This window comes from Oncorhynchus tshawytscha, unplaced genomic scaffold (assembly GCF_018296145.1).
Source record: "Oncorhynchus tshawytscha isolate Ot180627B unplaced genomic scaffold, Otsh_v2.0 Un_contig_588_pilon_pilon, whole genome shotgun sequence".
NCBI classification, from domain to species: domain Eukaryota; kingdom Metazoa; phylum Chordata; class Actinopteri; order Salmoniformes; family Salmonidae; genus Oncorhynchus; species Oncorhynchus tshawytscha.
The window spans coordinates 420,367-445,000 of NW_024609810.1; the positions used below are offsets into that span (position 1 = coordinate 420,367).

Consider the following 24,634-nt stretch of genomic DNA (forward strand, 5'->3'; position numbering starts at 1 on the left):
GGAGGAGAGAGAGAGAGAAGTGGTGTACAGAGGAGAGAGAGACAGAGAAGTGGTGTACAGAGGAGAGAGAGACAGAGAAGTGGTGTACAGAGGAGAGAGAGACAGAGAAGTGGTGTAAGAGGAGAGAGAGACAGAGAAGTGGTGTACAGAGAGAGAGAGACAGAGAGTGGTGTACAGAGAAGAGAGAGACAGAGAAGTGGTGTACAGAGGAGAGAGAGACAGAGAAGTGGTGTACAGAGGAGAGAGAGACAGAGAAGTGGTGTAAGAGGAGAGAGAGACAGAGAAGTGGTGTACAGAGGAGAGAGACAGAGAAGTGGTGTACAGAGGAGAGAGAGACAGAGAAGTGGTGTACAGAGGAGAGAGAGACAGAGAAGTGGTGTACAGAGGAGAGAGAGACAGAGAAGTGGTGTAGAGAGGAGAGAGAGAGACAGAGAAGTGGTGTAGAGAGGAGAGAGAGACAGAGAAGTGGTGTACAGAGGAGAGAGAGACAGAGAAGTGGTGTACAGAGTAGAGAGAGACAGAGAAGTGGTGTACAGAGGAGAGAGAGACAGAGAAGTGGTGTACAGAGGTGAGAGAGACAGAGAAGTGGTGTAGAGAGGAGACAGAGGGACAGAGAAGTGGTGTACAGAGGAGAGAGAGACAGAGAAGTGGTGTAGAGAGGAGAGAGACAGAGAAGTGGTGTAGAGAAGAGAGAGAGACAGAGAAGTGGTGTACAGAGGAGAGGGAGACAGAGAAGTGGTGTAGAGAGGAGAGAGAGACAGAGAAGTGGTGTACAGAGGAGAGAGAGACAGAGAATTGGTGTACGGAGGAGAAAGAGACAGAGAAGTGGTGTACAGAGGAGAGAGAGACAGAGAAGTGGTGTAGAGAGGAGAGAGAGAGACAGAGAAGTGGTGTACAGAGGAGAGAGAGACAGAGAAGTGGTGTAGAGAGGAGAGAGACAGAGAAGTGGTGTAGAGAGGAGAGAGAGACAGAGAAGTGGTGTAGAGAGGAGAGACAGAGAAGTGGTGTACAGAGGAGAGAGAGACAGAGAAGTGGTGTACAGAGGAGAGAGAGACAGAGAAGTGGTGTAGAGAGGAGAGAGAGAGAGACAGAGAAGTGGTGTAGAGAGGAGAGAGAGAGACAGAGAAGTGGTGTAAGAGGAGAGAGAGAGACAGAGAAGTGGTGTAGAGAGGAGAGAGAGACAGAGAAGTGGTGTAGAGAGGAGAGAGAGACAGAGAAGTGGTGTAGAGAGGAGAGAGAGACAGAGAAGTGGTGTACAGAGGAGAGAGAGACAGAGAAGTGGTGTAGAGAGGAGAGAGAGACAGAGAAGTGGTGTAGAGAGTTAGAGAGAGACAGAGAAGTGGTGTAGAGAGGAGAGAGAGACAGCGAAGTGGTGTAGAGAGGAGACAGAGACAGAGAAGTGGAAAACAGAGGAGAGAGAGACAGAGAAGTGGTGTACAGAGGAGAGAGAGAGAAGTGGTGTAGAGAGGAGAGAGAGACAGAGAAGTGGTGTAGAGAGGAGAGAGAGAAGTGGTGTAGAGAGGAGAGAGAGACAGAGAAGTTGTGTAGAGAGGAGAGAGAGACAGAGAAGTGGTGTAGAGAGGAGAGAGAGACAGGGAAGTGGTGTAGAGAGGAGAGAGAGAGACAGAGAAGTGGTGTAGAGAGTAGAGAGAGACATAGAAGTGGTGTAGAGAGGAGAGAGAGACATAGAAGTGGTGTAGAGAGGAGAGAGAGACGGAGAAGTGGTGTAGAGAGGAGAGAGAGACAGAGAAGTGGTGTAGAGAGGAGAGAGAGACAGAGAGGTGGTGTAGAGAGGGAGAGAGAGACAGAGAAGTGGTGTAGAGAGGAGAGAGAGACAGAGAAGTGGTGTAGAGAGGAGAGAGAGAGACAGAGAAGTGGTGTAGAGAGGAGAGAGAGACAGAGAAGTGGTGTAGAGAGGAGAGAGAGACAGAGAAGTGGTGTAGAGAGGAGAGAGAGACAGAGAGGTGGTGTAGAGAGAAAGTGTTAGAGAAAGAACAGGAGAGGACTGTGTTTTGCAGACGTGAGAAGAACATGGCATGAGAAGGGTAGGTGTTGTTACTCACGCTGACACTCTTTGCAGCACGTGCCTGGCACATAGGCAGGGGCGGAGTCAGGGGGACACTGGGGAGGGGGGCACAAGATGGTCTCACACTGGACTGTACCATTCTAAAGGAATGAGACAAAACACACGTTATTAGTATGAAGATCTATGATCTCCAACCTGGACTGTACCATTCTAAAGGGATGAGACAAAACAGATGTTATTAGTATGAAGATCTATGATCTCCAACCTGGACTGTACCATTCTAAAGGGATGAGACAAAACAGACGTTATTAGTATGAAGATCTATGATCTCCAACCTGGACTGTACCATTCTAAAGGGATGAGACAAAACAGACGTTATTAGTATGAAGATCTATAATCTCCAACCTGGACTGTACCATTCTAAAGGAATGAGACAAAACAGACGTTATTAGTATGAAGATCTATGATATCCAACCTGGACTGTACCATTCTAAAGGAATGAGACAAAACAGATGTTATTAGTATGACAATCTAAACTCAGCAAGAAAATAAATATCCCTTTATCAGGCCCCTGTCTTTCAAGATAATTCAAAAAATCCAAATAACTTCACATATCTTCATTGTAAAGGGGTTAAACACAGTTTCCCTGCTTGTTCAATGAACCATAAACAATTAATGAACATGTATCTGTGGAACGGTCGCTAAGACACTAACAGCTGACAGATGGTAGGCAATTAAGGTCACAGTTATGAAAACTTAGGACGCTAAAAAGGCCTTTCTACTGACTCTGAAAACCCCCAAAAGAAAGATGCCCAGGGTCCCAGCTCATCTGTGTGAACGTGCCTTAGGCATGCTGCAAGGAGACATGAGGACTGCAGATGTGACCAGGGCAAAACATTGCAATGTCCGTACTGTGAGACACGTAAGACAACGCTACAGGGAGACAGGACGGACAGCTGATCATCCTCGCAGTGACAGACCACGTTTAACAACACCTACACAGGATTGGTACATCCGAACATCACACCTGTGGGACAGGTACAGGATGGCAACAACAACTGCCCGAGTTACACCAGGAACGCAGAATCCCTCCATCAGTGCTCAGACTGTCCGCAATAGGCTCCTCCCACATCCTCATCCTTTTGATTTTGACAACCCCCCCTTTGTTCAGGGACACATTATTCCATTTCTGTTCGTAACATGTTTGTGGAACTTGTTCAGTTTATGAATCTTGTTATGTTCATACAAATATTTACACGTTAAGTTTGCTGAAAATAAACTCAGTTGACAGTGAGAGGACGTTTCTGTATTAGTATGAACTGAATTCAGGAACGGACTCTATGTCTTGATCTCTGGGATCAGGAGAATCACATAGAGTTGATGAACTATAGATTTTTCAGACACAGGTTATGGTTTTCTATTCAGTGCCGTCCCTTTAAGTCCCGGATAACTGTGATCATGAAGTGAACTATCCCTTTAAGTCCTGGATAACTGTGATCATGAAGTGAACTATCCCTTTAAGTCCTGGATAACTGTGATCATGAAGTGAACTATCCCTTTAAGTCCCGGATAACTGTGATCATGAAGTGAACTATCCCTTTAAGTCCCGGATAACTGTGATCATGAAGTGAACTATCCCTTTAAGGATAACTGTGATCATGAAGTGAACTATCCCTTTAAGTCCCGGATAACTGTGATCATGAGGTGAACTATCCCTTTAAGTCCCGGATAACTGTGATCATGAGGTGAACTATCCCTTTAAGTCCCAGATAACTGTGATCATGAAGTGAACTATCCCTTTAAGTCCCGGATAACTGTGATCATGAAGTGAACTATCCCTTTAAGTCCTGGATAACTGTGATCATGAAGTGAACTATCCCTTTAAGTCCTGGATAACTGTGATCATGAAGTGAACTATCCCTTTAAGTCCACAGTGATTATAGATTGGACTGTCACCTTTAAACCCACAGTGATTATAGATTGCACTGTCACCTTTAAACCCACAGTGATTATAAATTGGACTGTCACCTTTAAACCCACAGTGATTATAGATTGGACTATCACCTTTAAACCCACAGTGATTATAGATTGGACTGTCACCTTTAAACCCACAGTGATTATAGATTGGACTATCACCTTTAAACCCGGATAACAGTGATTATAGATTGGACTGTCACCTTTAAACCCACAGTGATTATAGATTGACTATCACCTTTAAACCCACAGTGATTATAGATTGGACTATCACCTTTAAACCCACAGTGATTATAGATTGGACTATCACCTTTAAACCCACAGTGATTATAGATTGGACTGTCACCTTTAAACCCACAGTGATTATAGATTGGACTATCACCTTTAAACCCAGTGATTATACAGTGATTATAGATTGGACTATCACCTTTAAACCCACAGTGATTATAGATTGGACTGTCACCTTTAAACCCACAGTGATTATAGATTGGACTATCACCTTTAAACCCACAGTGATTATAGATTGGACTGTCACCTTTAAACCGACAGTGATTATAGATTGGACTGTCACCTTTAAACCGACAGTGATTATAGATTGATCTGTCCATTTAAACCCACAGTGATTATAGATTGGACTGTCACCTTTAAACCGACAGTGATTATAGATTGGACTGTCACCTTTAAACCGACAGTGATTATAGATTGGACTGTCACCTTTAAACCGACAGTGATTATAGATTGGACTGTCACCTTTAAACCGACAGTGATTATAGATTGATCTGTCCATTTAAGCCCACAGTGATTATAGATTGGACTGTCACCTTTAAACCGACAGTGATTATAGATTGGACTATCACCTTTAAACCCACAGTGATTATAGATTGGACTGTCACCTTAAAACCCACAGTGATTATAGATTGGACTATCACCTTTAAACCCACAGTGATTATAAATTGGACTGTCACCTTTAAACCGACAGTGATTATAGATTGGACTATCACCTTTAAACCCACAGTGATTATAGATTGCACTGTCACCTTTAAACCCACAGTGATTATAGATTGGACTGTCACCTTTAAACCGACAGTGATTATAGATTGGACTGTCACCTTTAAACCGACAGTGATTATAGATTGGACTGTCACCTTTAAACCGACAGTGATTATAGATTGGACTGTCACCTTTAAACCGACAGTGATTATAGATTGATCTGTCCATTTAAGCTTACACTGACTATCGTGTGAACTGTCCCTTTAAACCACAGAGATTATAAAGTGAACTGTCCCTTTAAGCCCTATATAACAGGTAGTAGAGACTCCTAGCTTACAGCCTTATGTAGATGTGTTATAGTCTGATATAGCCTGTCGTAGTCTGTTATAACCTGTTAGAGTCTGTTATAGTCTGTTATAACCTGTTATAGGCTGTTATAGTGTGTTATAACCTGTTATAGGCTGTTATAGTCTGTTATAGTCTGTTATAACCTGTTATAGGCTGTTATAGTGTGTTATAACCTGTTATAAGCTGTTACAGCCTGTTATAGTCTGTTATAGCCTGTTATAACCTGTTATAGGCTGTTATAGTGTGTTATAACCTGTATAAGGCTGTTATAGTCTGTTATAATCTATTATAGTCTGGCATAGTGTGTTATAACCTGTTATAAGCTGTTACAGCCTGTTATAGTCTGTTATAGTCTGTTGTAACCTGTTATAGTCTGTTATAGTGTGTTATAACCTGTTATAAGCTGTTACAGCCTGTTATAGTCTGTTATAGCCTGTTATAACCTGTTATAGGCTGTTATAGTGTGTTATAACCTGTATAAGGCTGTTATAGTCTGTTATAGTCTATTATAGTCTGTCGTAGTGTATTATAACCTGTTATAGTTTGTTATTGTGTGTTATAACCTGTTATAAGCTGTTATAGTATGTTATAGTGGGCCGTCATTGTAAATAAGAATTTGTTCTTAACTGACTTGCCTGGTTAAATAAAGATTTAAAAAATAATAATAATAATAATAAAACATTCTTACATAGCAGGAACAGTTCCTGCATCCGTCTGTCCATCCCTCATCCTCCCTGTACAGCTCTCCATTCATACTGCAGCTCCTCTCACAGTAACAGCCATCCAAACCCTGCATCTTCTCCTCTGCACGCGACAGCTGCACACACACCAAAACACAGATACAGAGTTAGTGTGTGTGTGTGTGTGTGTGTGTGTGTGTGTGTGTGTGTGTGTGTGTGTGTGTGTGTGTGTGTGTGTGTGTGTGTGTGTGTGTGTGTGTGTGTGTGTGTGTGTGTGTGTGTGGGGTCAATAGCCCGTTGTTACAGTCTGCTTTTTAACTAATTATTTATTCAACAACCCAGTGTTGCAGGACAAAGGAACCAGAGCCCAGTAAACCACATGGTGACAGAGATGTTCCATGTGCTGTAGTAAAGAACAGTAAATGGATGTTCCCTCACTTACCGTCTGTGTGAATAATTCATACACTTATGCCTTGAACACTGACAGAACATCAGGCGGTGGTGTACACGGCTGAGCAGCTGTCCACAGCTACACCATTACTCTACACTACTGTACCGTACATTACACAAAGTAGGAGTTGTAAGAAAAGCTAGCATGTCGACCAGAGAGACACAACAGAGGGTGAATCTCAATCGTCTACAAGAGGCTTCCTCTCCTCTCCTCTCCTCTCCCTCTCCTCTCCTCTCCTCTCCTCTCCTCTCCTCTCCTCTCCTCTCCCTCCTCTCCCTCCTCTCCTCCTCTCCTCTCCTCTCCTCTCTCCTCCTCTCCTCTCCTCTCCCTCCTCTCCCCTCCCCTCCCCCTCCCCTCCCCTCCCCTCTCCCTCCCTCCCCTCCCCTCCCTCCCCTCCCCCCCTCCCCCCCTCCTCCCCTCCTCCCTCCCCTCCCTCCCCTCCCCTCCCCCCCCCTCCCCCCCTCCCCTCCCCTCCCTCCTCTCCTCCCTCCCCTCCCCTCCTCTCCCTCCCCTCCTCCTCCTCTCCCTCCTCTCCTCTCCTCTCCTCTCCTCTCCCCTCCTCTCCTCTCCTCTCCTCTCCTCCCCCCTCCCCCCTCTCCTCCCCTCCCTCTCCTCCCTCTCCTCTCCTCCCCTCCCCTCCCCCTCCCCTCCCTCCCTCCTCCCTCCCTCCCTCCTCTCCTCCCCTCCCTCCCCTCCTCCCCTCCCCTCCCCCCCTCCCCTCCCCTCCCCTCTCCTCTCCCCTCCCCTCCTCCCCCCCCCTCCCTCTCCTCTCCTCTCCCTCTCCTCTCCTCTCCTCTCCTCCTCTCCCTCCTCTCCTCTCCTCTCCTCTCCCCCCTCCTCTCCTCCCCCTCCTCTCCTCTCCTCTCCTCTCCTCTCCTCTCCTCTCCCCTCCCCCTCCCCTCCCCTCCCCTCCTCCCCCTCCCTCCTCTCCCCTCCCTCCCCTCCCTCCCCTCTCCTCTCCTCCTCCCTCCTCTCCTCTCTCCTCCTCTCCTCTCCTCTCCTCTCCTCTCCTCTCCCTCTCCCTCCCTCTCCTCCTCTCCTCTCCTCCCCTCCCTCCTCTCCTCTCCTCCCTCCCCTCCCCTCCCCTCCTCTCCCTCCCCTCCCCTCCCCTCCCTCCTCCCTCTCCTCCTCTCCTCCCCTCCCTCCTCCTCCTCTCCTCTCCTCCCTCTCTCCTCCTCCTCCTCTCCTCTCTCCTCTCCTCTCCTCTCCTCTCCTCTCCTCTCCTCTCCTCTCCCTTCAAATCAATGCAGATGGAAAGAAGACAAGAAGAGGAAACCACTGTAGACGATTGAGGCACCCATTGTCTTATGCCATAGTACCTTGCTGGAGGTCTTGGCTAAGACATCCTGCAGCTCCATGATCTTCTGCACCAGCCCATGGAAGTCATTGCAGGTGGGGCAAGCTGAAACACAGGTAAGTCATGGTAATGTAATGTTGGCATGATAGTTCCATTGCCAATGTCCATGCAACTGTACTGGCAAGCATATTAGAGCTATACTGTAAATGCATGTGTAGCTGATGTTGCCTTTGTGGGCATCTCATTTTAGATGCAGTTTCCAGACTTTTATAGTGGCTGTACAATAATGTACATGTCAGCATGTTAACATCAGAGTTTCCAGACTTTTATAGTGGCTGTACAATAATGTACATGTCAGCATGTTAACATCAGAGTTTCCAGACTTTTATAGTGGCTGTACAATAATGTACATGTCATCATGTTAACATCAGAGTTTCCAGACTTTTATAGTGGCTGTACAATAATGTACATGTCATCATGTTAACATCAGAGTTTCCAGACTTTTATAGGTACTAAATGTAACTGTTCTCTTACTGCGGTTGAGGTCTGGACACTGGGAGATGTAGCCTTGAGGCATGACGACCAGCTGAACATCCTGCATTATACCCTGTAGAGACAGTGAGAGACGGGAGGAGGAAGAGAAAGGGAGAAGGGGAGAGAGGGAGAGAAAGGGAGAAGGAGAGAGAGGGAGAGAAAGGGAGAAGGGGAGAGAGGGAGAGAAAGGGAGAAGGGGAGAGAGGGAGAGAAAGGGAGAAGGGGAGAGAGGGTGAGAAAGGGATAAGGGGAGAGAGGGAGAGAAAGGGAGAAGGGGAGAGAGGGAGAGAAAGGGAGAAGGGGAGAGAGGTTTAGACAGAATAACAGAGAGAGAAAGGGAGGAGAGAGAGAGGTTTAAGACAGAATAACAGAGAGAAAGGGAGGAGAGAGAGAGAGAGAGTGGGAGAGGTTGACCTCAGATCATATCTATGCAGGATGAGTTAGCCTAGCTGAGCTCTATGAGTGTCACGTTAGCTGACAGTTGGAATCACTAGAAGCTGATGAGACAGAGGTACAGAACCAGCTACCTGACAGTTGGAATCACTAGAAGCTGATGAGACAGAGGTACAGAACCAGCTACCTGACAGTTGGAATCACTAGAAGCTGATGAGACAGAGGTACAGAACCAGCTACCTGACAGTTGGAATCACTAGAAGCTGATGAGACAGAGGTACAGAACCAGCTACCTGACAGTTGGAATCACTAGAAGCTGATGAGACAGACCTGACAGTTGGAATCACTAGAAGCTGAGAACCAGCTACCTGACAGTTGGAATCACTAGAAGCTGATGAGACAGAGGTACAGAACCAGCTACCTGACAGTTGGAATCACTAGAAGCTGATGAGACAGAGGTACAGAACCAGCTACCTGACAGTTGGAATCACTAGAAGCTGATGAGACAGAGGTACAGAACCAGCTACCTGACAGTTGGAATCACTAGAAGCTGATGAGACAGAGGTACAGAACCGGCTACCTGACAGTTGGAATCACTAGAAGCTGATGAGACAGATGTTTCAGAACCAGCTGTGTGTTTTGGAGATGACGGATCCACTGTTTCGAAGCTGATGTGATGAAAGGCTTTGTGTGTCACACCCTGATCTGTTTCTCCTGTCTTTGTGGTTGTCGCCACCCCCCTTCAGGTGTCGCCAATCTTCCTCATTATCCCCAGTGTATTTATACCTGTGTTCTCTGTTTATCTGTTGCCAGTTTGTTTTGTTTTGTAAAGCCTACCAGCATTTTTTCACGTGCCCCTCTCTGTCTCTAGCTCCTGTTTTCCCAGTTTTGACCATTCTGCCTGCCCTGAGCCTGCCTGCTATTCTGTACCTTATCACACCACCCTGGATTACTGACCTCTGCCCTGAGCCTGCCTGTTATTCTGTACCTTGTCACACCACCCTGGACTACTGACCTCTGCCCTGAGCCTGCCTGTTATTCTGTACCTTGTCACACCACCCTGGACTACTGACCTCTGCCCTGAACCTGCCTGCCGTTCTGTACCTTGTCACACCATCCTGGATTACTGACCTCTGCCCTGAACCTGCCTGCTGTTCTGTACCTTGTCACACCACCCTGGATTACTGACCTCTGACCTGAGCCTGCCTGCTGTTCTGTACCTTGTCACACCACCCTGGATTACTGACCTCTGCCCTGAGCCTGCCTGCCGTTCTGTACCTTGTCACACCATCCTGGATTACTGACCTCTGCCCTGAGCCTGCCTGCTGTTCTGTACCTTGTCACACCACCCTGGACTACTGACCTCTGCCTAATGCAATTGAAGGCATGTATCAAATTCTTGCTTGTAGTGAAACTCCCAAAATCATATCCATCCGTTATACTAATTTAACGCAATGGTTGTGTGTGGTCATAGATTGATTTCAGCGCAGTTTTGATTGGGACAGCGCCATCGCGTTGCTTGAGACGTGCCAAGGGCCTAGCCGCCGAAAGTAGGGGTGCTGAGGGTGCGCTCCCCCTGTCGACAAAACATAATCATCAACTCGATTTTGACAAACAGGATATATTCTGTCATTCGTTGGAGGTCATCTAGCAAGCTTAGCAACGTTGGTCATTTGACTTGTGTTTGACTGTCGTTAGAAAGTGTTTCTGATCTGACAACACTACAGCCTACTTGTGGTGCGCTCTGTGCGTCGTGAGACAGCCTAGACCTACTGCTGAAATGCGCTGAATTATTTGAGGAACATGATAACCCTCGGAATTTATGGATGGCCTGTTTCACAATTACAACAATGTCATTGGCGACTCTATCATTTCTGAAAATGTGTTTCACTTCCTGTGAAACCTTTCCATGGTGACGCAGCCAAGCCGGCAAGGTGGCGCAGCGACAATCTTATTTGGGCAGAACCCTGGCATAGAGATCGTATCTTGATTTTAAACTCTTTACATGGGCACTTCCAATTTCTGCAGTATTTCCCAGGACACTCTGGATACATTATTCTCGGTATTGAAACTTAGTAGATTTTCAGGAAAATATGAATCCCTACAACATACCTTGAAGTATCCATGGGCCTGGTTCCTCTGTCCGAGCCAGATGGTGGTGTCAGAGGGAATGTCCATAGACGGATTCTCTATCACCCTCTCATAGATCCTAGAGGACAAGAGGAATACAAGGAGATACTATACTGTTTATATACAGAGCAGACTGCAGGAAAGCATACTGTTTATACACAGAACATACTGGAGGATAGAATACTGTTTATATACAGAACATACTGGAGGATAGAATACTGTTTATACACAGAACATACTGGAGGATAGAATACTGTTTATACACAGAACATACTGGAGGATAGAATACTGTTTATACACAGAACATACTGGAGGATAGAATACTGTTTATACACAGAACATACTGGAGGATAGAATACTGTTTATACACAGAACATACTGGAGGATAGCATACTGTTTATACACAGAACATACTGGAGGATAGAATACTGTTTATACACAGAACATACTGGAGGATAGAATAGTGTTTATACACAGAACATAATGAACAGTTACTCATTCAAATAGATGACACAGTGTTTGCATTTTACATTCCATTAGGAAAAATGTTTCCTGCCCTGCTTTAGGAGACACAACAGTAGTACTACCCAGGGCCGTAGTTCTTCACTCCCAGCCCTGCTTTAGGAGACACAACAGCAGTACTACCCAGGGCTGTAGTTCTTCACTCCCAGCCCTGCTTTAGGAGACACAACAGCAGTACTACCCAGGGCCGTAGTTCTTCACTCCCAGCCCTGCTTTAGGAGACACAACAGCAGTACTACCCAGGGCTGTAGTTCTTCACTCCCAGCCCTGCTTTAGGAGACACAACAGCAGTACTACCCAGGGCTGTAGTTCTTCACTCCCAGCCCTGCTCACGTTCAGCATTCCACAATAACACCTGCTTCACCAGATCATCAAGACCTGGATGATTGGTTTATTAGCTGACTCAGGTGTTATAGTGCTGGGTTGTTACACCATCCCGCTCACCATTGGCATCCCTAACACTTCCAACACCCCCACAGTGTCCATTAAAATAACATCAAATTGATCAGAAATATAGTGTAGACATTGTTAATGTTGTGAATGACTATTGTAGCTGGAAACGGCTGAATTTTAATGGAATATCTACATAGGTGTACAGAGGTTGATCATCAGCAATCATCACTCCTGTGTTCCAATGGCACGTTGTGTTAGCTAATCCAAGTTTATCAGTGCCCACACTCACCTGTTACAGTCGACGTGCAGCACCACGTGGGAGACACTGACGGCCACAGACAGCTTGTGCCAACGGTCGTCTGCCAGGGAGTAGGGGAACCCCTCAGTGTGTTGCCGCTGGCCCCTGGTACGGTAGTGGAGACGGATCTCATTACGCTGCCCACTGCTCTCCAACTCCAGATACCTGGATAACAGACACACTCAATCTATTAGTATCTGTTAGAATGGCTGACGCCTGAGAGGAAATTGCTGTAGGTTTTTCCTTTTGAAACTACTGTTTCTGTGGTACAACGTGTCATCATTCAGAGCAATAAAAAGTGGGACTGAAAGGCTGCAGGGAAAAAGCTGCAGACACATTCAAACAAGTAAATCAACAGTAGTTGCATTGCTCTTAAAACTACAGGGACTACAGGGACTACAGGGACTGCAGGGACTACAGGGACTACATGGACTGCAGGGACTACAGGGACTGCAGGGACTACAGGGACTACAGGGACTACAGGGACTACAGTTGAAAACACTTACAAGAAAGAATTCCTCAATTACAGAGGAGAGTTTACGGAGGAGTTTACAGAGGAGTTTACGGAGGAGTTTACAGAGGAGATTACAGAGGAGATTACAGAGGAGTTTACGGAGGAGTTTACAGAGGAGTTTACGGAGGAGTTTACGGAGGAGTTTACGGAGGAGTTTACGGAGGAGATTACAGAGGAGTTTACAGAGGAGTTTACAGAGGAGTTTACGGAGGAGTTTACAGAGGAGTTTACGGAGGAGTTTACTGGGGAGTTTACGGAGGAGATTACAGAGGAGTTTACGGAGGAGTTTACAGAGGAGTTTACGGAGGAGTTTACTGGGGGAGGAGTTTACAGAGGAGTTTACGGGGGAGTTTACAGAGGAGTTTACTGGGGAGTTTACGGAGGAGTTTACAGAGGAGTTTACGGAGGAGTTTACAGAGGAGTTTACAGAGGAGTTTACGGAGGAGATTACAGAGGAGTTTACGGAGGAGGAGTTTACAGAGGAGTTTACGGGAGTTTACAGAGGAGTTTACGGAGGAGATTACAGAGGAGTTTACAGAGGAGTTTACGGAGGAGTTTACGGAGGAGAGTTTACATTACAGAGGAGTTTACGGAGGAGTTTACGGAGGAGTTTACGGAGGAGTTTACGGAGGAGTTTACAGAGGAGTTTACGGAGGAGTTTACAGAGGAGTTTACAGAGGAGTTTACGGAGGAGTTTACGGAGGAGATTACAGAGGAGTTTACGGAGGAGTTTACAGAGGAGTTTACGGAGGAGTTTACGGAGGAGTTTACGGAGGAGTTTACAGAGGAGTTTACGGAGGAGTTTACGGAGGAGTTTACTGGGGAGTTTACAGAGGAGTTTACTGGGGAGTTTACGGAGGAGATTACAGAGGAGTTTACTGGGGAGTTAACGGAGGAGATTACAGAGGAGTTTACGGAGGAGTTTACAGAGGAGTTTACGGAGGAGTTTACAGAGGAGTTTACGGAGGAGATTACAGAGGAGTTTACGGAGGAGTTTACAGAGGAGTTTACAGAGGAGATTACAGAGGAGTTTACGGAGGAGTTTACAGAGGAGTTTACGGAGGAGTTTACAGAGGAGTTTACGGAGGAGATTACAGAGGAGTTTACGGAGGAGTTTACAGAGGAGTTTACAGGCGAGTAGTCAACTCTCTGATTAGAACAACCAGCCTCTGATTAGAACACCCTGCCAGAGTATTCATCACTCTGATTAGAACACCCAGCCAGAGTATTCATCACTCTGATTAGAACACCCAGCCAGAGTATTCATCTCTCTGGTCACTCTCTCTCTCTCTCTCTCTAGACTGCTAGAGCTAAAACTACACCTGCACCAACAGGTGTGTGTGTGTGTGTGTGTGTGTGTGTGTGTGTGTGTGTGTGTGTGTGTGTGTGTGTGTGTGTGTGTGTGTGTGTGTGTGTGTGTGTGTTAATAAAGCACTGATCCATGAGATAAAGGAAGATGACAGGTTAACTGTGACCTTAGAGGCCATGTCATCAATACTGTGTCTGGGGGGAGAAAATGTCACAGGTCTTTCTCCAACACTGACGACAGACAATCAATCATTCGAGATATGCGTCTGTCTGTTTACCCATCTGCAGAAAGGAGTGGAAGTATGGAGGGATGGATTGATGGAGGGATGAAGGGATAGATTGAAGCCATTACATAAATGATTGGAAGGAAAAAATAATTGGATAGATAGATACAGTGGGGCAAAAAAGTCCAGTCACCAATTGTGCAAGTTCTCCCACTTAAAAAGATGAGAGAGGCCTGTAATTTTCATCATAGGTACACTTCAACTATGACAGACAAAATGAGAAAATGACCCTGATTTGCAAATAAATTCATAAAAAATCCTACAATGTGATTTTCTGGATTTTTTTTGTTGCCCCGCTGTAGGTAGGTAGATAGGTAGATAGGTAGATAGGTAGATAGATAGATAGATAGATAGATAGATAGATAGATAGATAGATAGATAGATAGATAGATAGATAGATAGATAGATAGATAGATAGATAGATAGATAGATAGATAGATAGATAGATAGATAGATAGATAGATAGATAGATAGATAGATAGATAGATAGATAGATAGATAGATAGATAGATAGATAGATAGATAGATAGATAGATAGATAGATAGATAGATAGATTGAAGCCATTACATCAGTGATTGGGAAGAAAGAGAACGATATAGGGGTGGAGGGATAGAGGAATGGATAGATTGAAGCCATTACAAAAAGGACAGAGGAAAATCAGAAGGATAGAGGGATGGAATGCTTCCACTGAAGAAAGGACAAGCTGATTTGCTCTGCTTCTCCCAAAGGATATATTTTCCACATTTAAGATTAAAGAAAATGAAAAAATCCATATAAAGCTGTCCTTGGAGGTAGGAACAATGAAAACGGGGATAAATCATAATCTGACTGTTTAACCTAATATGGACTGTCTTCAAAACAACAACAGAGCCTTGGCAGTGAAGTGCTAATAATACTGTTCAAATGAAATCCATGCCCAAATCCCACACCATAAAAACAATGGCAGGCTGAACTTTATGAGATGACACTTGGGAAATCTTGACAGATGGTACACAGTCTGATCTGTATGACTGGTTGGTGTAGGTCAGCATTGTACTGCCGTTACCCGAGGCCCGGACCTTTCAGCTTCTTGCCTCTTTATTACAGGGTCCACATATGGGATCCAGTGGTGGTTGGTGGCAATTTAAATGGGGAGGACTGGCTCATAGTAATGGCTGGAACAGAATTAATGGAATCTCCTCAAATGCCTGTTTATTTATACCATTCCATTCACTTCGTTTCATCCATTTTTTATGAGCCATCCTCCCTTCACCAGCCTCCTCTGATTGAGTTCCCCTTCAGCTGTTTTTACTGACTCTACTGTATAAAACAGCCAGTGTGCTAACTTAGCATATAGTGCTGCTTCCCTGAACCAGCCTCTGACTGGACTTCAACCAGGGTCCTCTATAGTGTCTCTGACTAGACTTCAACCAGGGTCCTCTATAGTGTCTCTGACTGGATTTCAACCAGGGTCCTCTATAGTGTCTGACTGGACATCAACCAGGGTCCTCTATAGTGTCTCTGACTGGACTTCAACCAGGGTCCTCTATAATGTCTCTGACTGGACTGCAACCAGGGTCCTCTATAGTGTCTGACTGGACTTCAACCAGGGTCCTCTATAGTGTCTGACTGGACTTCAACCAGTGTCCTCTATAGTGTCTGACTGGACTTCAACCAGGGTCCTCTATAGTGTCTCTGACTGGACTTCAACCAGGGTCCTCTATAGTGTCTCTGACTGGACTTCAACCAGGGTCCTCTATAATGTCTCTGACTGGACTTCAACCAGGGTCCTCTATAGTGTCTCTGACTGGACTTCAACCAGGGTCCTCTATAGTGTCTCTGACTGGACTTCAACCAGGGTCCTCTATAGTGTCTCTGACTGGACGTCAACCAGGGTCCTCTATAGTGTCTCTGACTGGAATTCAACCAGGGTCCTCTATAATGTCTCTGACTGGACTTCAACCATAATGTCTCTGACTGGAGTGTCTCTTCAACCAGGGTCCTCTATAGTGTGTCTCTGACTGGACTTCAACCAGGGTCCTCTATAGTGTCTCTGACTGGACTTCAACCAGGGTCCTCTATAATGTCTCTGACTGGACTTCAACCAGGGTCCTCTATAATGTCTCTGACTGGACTTCAACCAGGGTCCTCTATAGTGTCTCTGACTGGACTTCAACCAGGGTCCTCTATAATGTCTCTGACTGGACTTCAACCAGGGTCCTCTATAATGTCTCTGACTGGACTTCAACCTGTCAGACACCAGTCAGACACACGTTCTTACCTCCATTACATAACAGCACACAAATGGTTTCTAAATCAAGATGTGTGTCTTACCTGTGTTCTGCATGGTGTATGAAGAGGACTGTGTCTTACCTGTGTTCTGCATGGTGTATGAAGAGGACTGTGTGTTACCTGTGTTCTGCATAGTGTATGGAGAGGACTGTGTCTTACCTGTGTTCTGCATAGTGTATGGAGAGGACTGTGTCTTACCTGTGTTCTGCATAGTGTATGAAGAGGACTGTGTCTTACCTGTGTTCTGCATAGTGTATGAAGAGGACTGTGTCTTACCTGTGTTCTGCATAGTGTATGGAGAGGACTGTGTCTTACCTGTGTTCTGCATAGTGTATGGAGAGGACTGTGTCTTACCTGTGTTCTGCATAGTGTATGGAGAGGACTGTGTCTTACCTGTGTTCTGCATAGTGTATGGAGAGGACTGTGTCTTACCTGTGTTCTGCATAGTGTATGGAGAGGACTGTGTCTTACCTGTGTTCTGCATAGTGTATGGAGAGGACTGTGTCTTACCTGTGTTCTGCATAGTGTATGGAGAGGACTGTGTCTTACCTGTGTTCTGCATAGTGTATGGAGAGGACTGTGTCTTACCTGTGTTCTGCATAGTGTATGGAGAGGACTGTGTCTTACCTGTGTTGGAGAGGACTGTGTCTTACCTGTGTTGCTGCATAGTGTATGGAGAGGACTGTGTCTTACCTGTGTTCTGCATAGTGTATGGAGAGGACTGTGTCTTACCTGTGTTCTGCATAGTGTATGGAGAGGACTGTGTCTTACCTGTGTTCTGCATAGTGTATGGAGAGGACTGTGTCTTACCTGTGTTCTGCATAGTGTATGGAGAGGACTGTGTCTTACCTGTGTTCTGCATAGTGTATGGAGAGGACTGTGTCTTACCTGTGTTCTGCATAGTGTATGGAGAGGACTGTGTCTTACCTGTGTTCTGCATAGTGTATGGAGAGGACTGTGTCTTACCTGTGTTCCTGTGTTCTGCATAGTGTATGGAGAGGACTGTGTCTTACCTGTGTTCTGCATAGTGTATGGAGAGGACTGTGTCTTACCTGTGTTCTGCAGAGTGTATGGAGAGGACTGTGTCTTACCTGTGTTCTGCATAGTGTATGGAGAGGACTGTGTCTTACCTGTGTTCTGCATAGTGTATGGAGAGCAGGACTCCAGAGTTGAGTCTCTCCTGCTTCAGAGTGACCAGCACAGTGAACTCTGTCTTGTCTCTCAGCTTCTGGAGCATCACCTCTGCTACATCCTCCTTCACCCTCACGTTCCTCCATGAGTCTGAGGAGAGAGAGAGAGAAAGCAGAGAGAGAGAGAGAGAGAGAGAGAGAGAGGAGAGAAAGCAGAGAGAGAAAGCAGAGAGAGAGAAAGATCTCTGAATCTTAGTGTTGTTGGCCACAATTGAGCATCAAGCGCTGTAGTTCAAACAGGTGCAAATATTAGAGTTGATCTATAAATGTAACGGCTGTGGGTACTGGAGGAGAGATTTAGGACACACTGCATTATGTAATACAGGTTATCCAACAAAATATAGTACCAGTCAAAAGTTTGGACAAGCCTACTCATTCAAGGGTTGTAAGTAACAACAACAACAAAATCCAAGGACAGAGACATATCTGATGTTGGCAGAAAGCTTAAATTCTTGTTAAACAAATCAAAATATATTTTTTATTTGAGATTCTTCAAAGTATCCACACTTTGCCTTGATGACAGCTTTGCACACTCTTGCCATTCTCTCAAGCAGCTTCACCTGGAATACTTTTTAAACAGTCTTGAAGGAGTTCCCACATATGCTGAGCATTTGTTGGCTGCTTTTCCCTCACTCCACGCTCCAACCCATCCCCAAACCATCTTAATTGGGTTGAGCTCGGGTGATTGTGGAGGCCAGGTCATCTGATGCAGCACTTCATAACTCTCCTTCTTGGTCAAATAGCCCTTACACAGCCTGGAGGTGTGTTGATTCATTGTCCTGTTGAAAAACAAATGATAGTCCCACTAAGAGCAAACCAGATAGGATGGCATTCGCTGCAGAATACTGTGGTAGCCATGCTGGTTAAGTGTGCCTTGAATTCTAAATAAATAACAGACAGTGTCAACAGCAAAGCACCCCCACACTATCACACCTCCTCCTCCATGCTTCACTGTGGGAACCACACATGTGGAGATCATCCGTTCACCTACTCTGCGTCTCACAAAGACACTGCGGTTGGAACCAAAACTCTCAAATTTGGACTCCTCAGACCAAAGGACAGATTTTCCACCGGTCTAATGTCCATTGCTCGTGTTTCTTGGCCAAAGCAAGTCTCTTCTTCTTAGTGGTGCACTTTAGTAGTGGTTTCTTTGCATGAAGGACTGATTTACGCAGTCTCCTTTGAACAGTTGATGTTGAGATGTGTCTTGAACTCTGTGAGGCATTTATTTGAGCTGCAATTTCTGAGGCAGGTAACTCAAATGAACCTACCCTCTGCAGCAGAGGTAACTCTGGGTCTTCCTTTCCTGTGGCGGTCCTCATGAGAGACAGTTTCATCATAGCGCTTGATGTTTGTTTGCGACGGCACTCGAAGAAATGTTCAAAGTTCTTGACCTTTTCCGGATTGACTGACCTTCATGTCTTAAAGTAATGATGGACTGTCGTTTCTCTTTGCTTATTTGAGCTGTTTTTGCCATAATATGGACTTGGTCTTTTACCAAATAGGGCTATCTTCTGTATACCCCCCTATCTTGTCACAACACAACTTATTGGCTCAAACGCATTAAGAGGGATTGAAATTCCACAAATTAACTTTTAACAAGGCCCACCTCATAATTGAAATACATTTTTTACTTTTATTTAACCTTTTTTTTAACTAGGCAAGATAGTTAAGAACAGATGGAGATACAGAAAATGCTACTGGATAGATTGTCCTTCAGTCTCAGTTTCTGATAGAGAAGGAGACAGCAACCACAATCACTCACAGGGACTGAGATGTTATACGGTATGTTTCTGAGACTGAAACCATCATCACTCACAGGGACAGAGATGTTATACGGTATGTTTCTGAGACTGAAACCATCATCACTCACAGGGACAGAGATTATACGGTATGTTTCTGAGACTGAAACCATCATCACTCACAGGGACAGAGATGTTATACTGTATGTTTCTGAGACTGAAACCATCATCACTCACAGGGACACAGATGAGTGAAATACGGTATGTTTCTGAGACTGAAACCATCATCACTCACAGGGACAGAGATTATACTGTATGTTTCTGAGACTGAAACCATCATCACTCACAGGGACAGAGATTATACTGTATGTTTCTGAGACTGAAACCATCATCACTCACAGGGACAGAGATGTTATACTGTATGTTTCTGAGACTGAAACCATCATCACTCACAGGGACAGAGATTATACTGTATGTTTCTGAGACTGAAACCATCATCACTCACAGGGACAGAGATGTTATACTGTATGTTTCTGAGACTGAAACCATCATCACTCACAGGGACAGAGATTATACTGTATGTTTCTGAGACTGAAACCATCATCACTCACAGGGACAGAGTTATACTGTATGTTTCTGAGACTGAAACCATCATCACTCACAGGGACAGAGATGTTATACGGTATGTTTCTGAGACTGAAACCATCATCACTCACAGGGACAGAGATTATACTGTATGTTTCTGAGACTGAAACCATCATCACTCACAGGGACAGAGATTATACTGTATGCTTCTGAGACTGAAACCATCATCACTCACAGGGACAGAGATTATACTGTATGTTTCTGAGACTGAAACCATCATCACTCACAGGGACAGAGATTATACTGTATGTTTCTGAGACTGAAACCATCATCACTCACAGGGACAGAGATGTTATACTGTATGTTTCTGAGACTAGAACCACCATCACTCACAGGGACAGAGATGTTGTACTGTATGTCCCTAGTTTTAGAGCTGTGGTTATATTGGTTAATTAGTGTCATGTACAATCATTTAACCTTGATGAGTAAGGTCACATGGTCGCTACCCTTTGAGCGGGCTCTCATGTCAATAAACCATCTGTTCGACATTCTATCCGGTACTCTGTTGTGTTCCATATTGAAAAGGAACAGAACCCTGCTCCCTTTAACCGCGGATACAATACCTTACTTCCAGTGTATCTACAGAGATAGTGAGAGAAGGGATTGGAACCACGGGAGAGCCCTGATCTCTGGCTGCCTTTTGTTCTCCCTCGGCCGAACCTACCTCTCCATCCTTCCACCCCTCTATCCTCTCCTCACCTCCCTCTATCCTCAACTCACCTCCCTCTATCCTCAACTCAGACATCTACGCTCCTTTAATGGTACCATCAATAAGAGATGAAGGGTGTGTGTGTGTGTGTGTGTGTGTGTGTGTGTGTGTGTGTGTGTGTGTGTGTGTGTGTGTGTGTGTGTGTGTGTGTGTGTGTGTGTGTGTGTGTGTGTGTGTGTGTGTGTGTGTGTGTGTGTGTGTGTGTGTGTGGGGGATGCATGCAGGGAGCCGTGACACGATTCAACCGCTTCACACTGACACCAGCTACATGGTCTTGTACGGCATAAACACAGCATCTACAGCTGGTGAGAACAGGCTCAAAATACCTGGGGAGAAAACAATGTGGTCTGTATGGTGCATTCAGAAAGTATTCAGACCCCTTCACTTTTTCCACATTTTGTTACTTTATAACCTTATTCTAAAATTGATTAAATCGTTTTTTTTCTTCTCATCTACACACAATATTCCATAATGACAAAGCAAAAACGGGTTTCTAGAAATGTCGGCAAATGTATTAAAAATAAAAAACTGAAATATCACATTTACATAAGGATTCAGACCCTTTACTCAGTACTTTGTTGAAGCACCTTTGGCAGCGATTGAGTCTTTTTGGGTATGACGATACAAGCTTGGCACACCTGTATTTGGGGAGTTTCTTTCATTCTTCTCTGCAGAGCCTCTCAAGCTCTGTCAGGTTGGAGGTGGGAGCGTCACCATCTCTCCAGAGATGTTCGATCGGGTTCAAGTCTGGGCTCTGGCTGGGCCACTCAAGGACATTCAGAGACTTGTCCCGAAACCACACCTGAGTTGTCTTGGCTGTGTGCTTAGGATCGTTGTCCTGTTGGAAGGTGAACCTTCACCCCAGTCTGAGGTCCTGAGCGCTCTACAGCAGGTTTTCACTCTGTACTTTGCTCTGTTCGTCTTTCCCTCGATCCTGACTAGTCTCCCAGTCCATACCGCTGAAAAACATCCCCACAGCATGAAACTGCCACCACCATGCTTCACCGTAGGGATGGTGCCAGGTTTCCTCAAGACGTGACGCTCAGCATTCAGGTCAAAGAGTTCAATCTTGGTTTCATCAGACCAGAGAATCTTGTTTCTCATTGTCTGAGAGTCTTTAGGTGCCTTATGGAAAACTCCAAGCGTGCTGTCATGTGCCTTTTACTGAGGAGTAGCTTCCATCTGGCCACTCTACCATAAAGGCCTGATTGGTGGAGTGCTGTAGAGATTGTTGTCCTTCTGGAATGTTCTCCCATCATCACACAGGAACTCTGGATCTCTGTCAGAGTGATCATCGGGTTCTCCCTGACCAAGGCCATTCTCCCCAGACTACTCAGTTTGGCCGAGCGGCCAGCTCTAGGAAGAGTCTTGGTGGTTCCAAACTTCTTCCATTTAAGAATGATGGAGGCCACTGTGTTCTTGGGGACCTTCAATGCTGCAGAAATGTTTTGATACCCTTCCCCAGATCTGTACCTCGACACCATCCTGTCTCAGAGTTCTACGGACAATTCCTTTGATCTCATGGCTGGGATTTGCTCTGACATGCACGGTCAACTGTGAGACCTTATACAGACAGGTGTGTGTCTTTCTAAATCATGTCCAATCAATTGAATTTACCACAGTTGGACTCCAATGAAATTGTAGAAACATCTCAAGGATGATCAATGGAACAGGATCCACCCAAGCTCAATTTCGAGTCTCATAGCAAAGGGTCTGAATACTTATGTAAATGAGTTATTTCTTTTTTTTTTAAATGTCTAAAAACCTGTTTCGCTTTGTTATTATTAGGTATCATGTATAGATAGATATTTTATTTAATCAATTTTAGTATAAGGCTGTAACGTAACAAAATGTGGGAAAAGTCAAGGGGTCTGAATACTTTCCAAATGCACTGTATGTCCCATACATACAATATATACTACCATAGATACCGTTTTTACTACCATAGATACAGTATTTACTACCATAGATACAGTATATACTACCATAAATACAGTATGTACTACCATATATATATATATATAGTATATACTACCATAGATACACTATGTACTACCATAGATACAGTATGTACTGCAATAGGTACAGTATGTACTACCATATATATATATATATATATATATATATATATATAGTATATACTACCATAGATACAGTATGTACTACCATACATACAGTATATACTACCATATATACCGTTTTTACTACCATAGATACAGTATTTACTACCATAGATACCATTTTTACTACCATAGATACAGTATTTACTACCATAGATACAGTATTTACTACCATAGATACAGTATATACTACCATAAATACAGTATGTACTACCATATATATATATAGTATATACTACCATAGATACAGTATGTACTACAATAGGTACAGTATGTACTACCATTTTAAGTACCTGGGGACATGGCCCTACAGTTGATTATGATACTGTCATTTGTTTTAAACTCAACTTTAAAATACTCAACTGTGTAACATAGCTGATGAGGACATTTAGATGATTGTAGTGGTGGTGGGGGGGGGAGGTTGCTGTTCTCAACAGCAGCACACAGTGGGCTAACATGTGACCATTCTTATTGAGGAACAACAGCCATTCTCTCTCTGTCCAACCCCCCTCCCCTCTCTCCATCTATCATCAGAAAGGAAGACAGAGAGAACAGAGAGAGAGAACGAGAGATAAGGCTATCCTCATGCTCCCTGTTTATAACAGTATCTGTTCAACAGCCAGCTGTCTGTCCTTAATTGACAAGTGTCCATAAGGACTGGTTGGGTGGTGATGTCATAAGGACCACGATCTCACAACGCTCACACTTAACACTCTCTAACATACAGTAGAAGTAGACGCAATGGGGGCTCCTCCCCCAAAATAATTCAAGGCATTCAATATTTCAATAAACAAAATCACAGAAGACAATTCAACCAATTAGAAATGACAAGGTGGGACACTGACTCAAGCTGAATAAATGTGGATTAGTTGATTGAAAATAAACAGAAGGACCTTCAGATGTGCATCTCACACTGTGTAGAAATCTGCAAGACAACAAGAAGACTTCAGCAGCTTTCACCAGAACAGGGAAATTGAACGTGTGCCCATTTTACAGTTGTAATATCTTACATTTGATGCAGATCATTTTCCTGTGTAGCAGGAAATGCAAATTGTAGTGTATTCAAGGATTAAAATGGCTTCTAAAGATTATAATATTCACTTTAAAATATTCAGACTTGATTTATCCTATCTAAAAATGTTACAACCCCTACAAAAATGTATATTGTTTAGAAACAAGATAATAATTCACATTTCCTGTTGCTGCAGGATTATTTTCGTGCTTTGAGAAATGGTCAAATGAAGATACAACATCTGTATGTTTCTCATGAATGTTGAAATGGTTTTAACACCCAGTCAGAGGGTTCAGATTCATGGAGATTACTACTAATCTGCACCATATGGTCTATTTTATTTTACCCCACTGTCCTCTTAAGACTGAACCTGTGGATGATGGGGGGAGGGAGGGTGTACATAACAACACTCTCTCTCTCTCTCTCTCTCTCTCGTTATTATCTCTCTCTCTCTCTCGTTATCTCTCTCTCTCTCTCTCTCTGTCTCTCTCTCTCTCTCTCTCTCTCTTCTTTGTATCTCTCTCTCTCTCTCTCTCTCTCTCTCTCTCTCTCTCTCTCTCTCTCTCTCTCTCTCTCTCTCTCTCTCTCTCTGTCTCTCTCTGTCTCTCTCTCTCTCTCTCTCTCTCTCTCTCTCTCTCTCTCTCTGTCTCTCTCTTTGTCTCTCTCTTTGTCTCTCTCTCTCTCTCTCGTTATCTCTCTCTCTCTCTCTCTCTCTCTGTCTCTCTCTCTCTCTCTCTCTCTTTGTATCTCTCTCTCTCTCTCTCTCTCTCTCTCTCTCTGTCTCTCTCTGTCTCTCTCTCTG

The 24,634-nt window shown here is 44.6% G+C and overlaps 1 protein-coding gene across 1 annotated transcript in view; it reads right to left on the reverse strand.

Moving 5' to 3' along the window:
- nell2b (neural EGFL like 2b) overlaps positions 1-24,634 on the reverse strand; it is a 109,911-nt gene that overhangs the window by 76,582 nt on the left and 8,695 nt on the right. Inside the window, 7 exon segments of the mRNA XM_042318601.1 lie at positions 2,064-2,166; positions 6,027-6,155; positions 7,789-7,871; positions 8,301-8,373; positions 10,806-10,902; positions 12,028-12,201; positions 17,545-17,695. Of these exon segments, the coding sequence (XP_042174535.1) occupies positions 2,064-2,166; positions 6,027-6,155; positions 7,789-7,871; positions 8,301-8,373; positions 10,806-10,902; positions 12,028-12,201; positions 17,545-17,695 (810 nt within the window).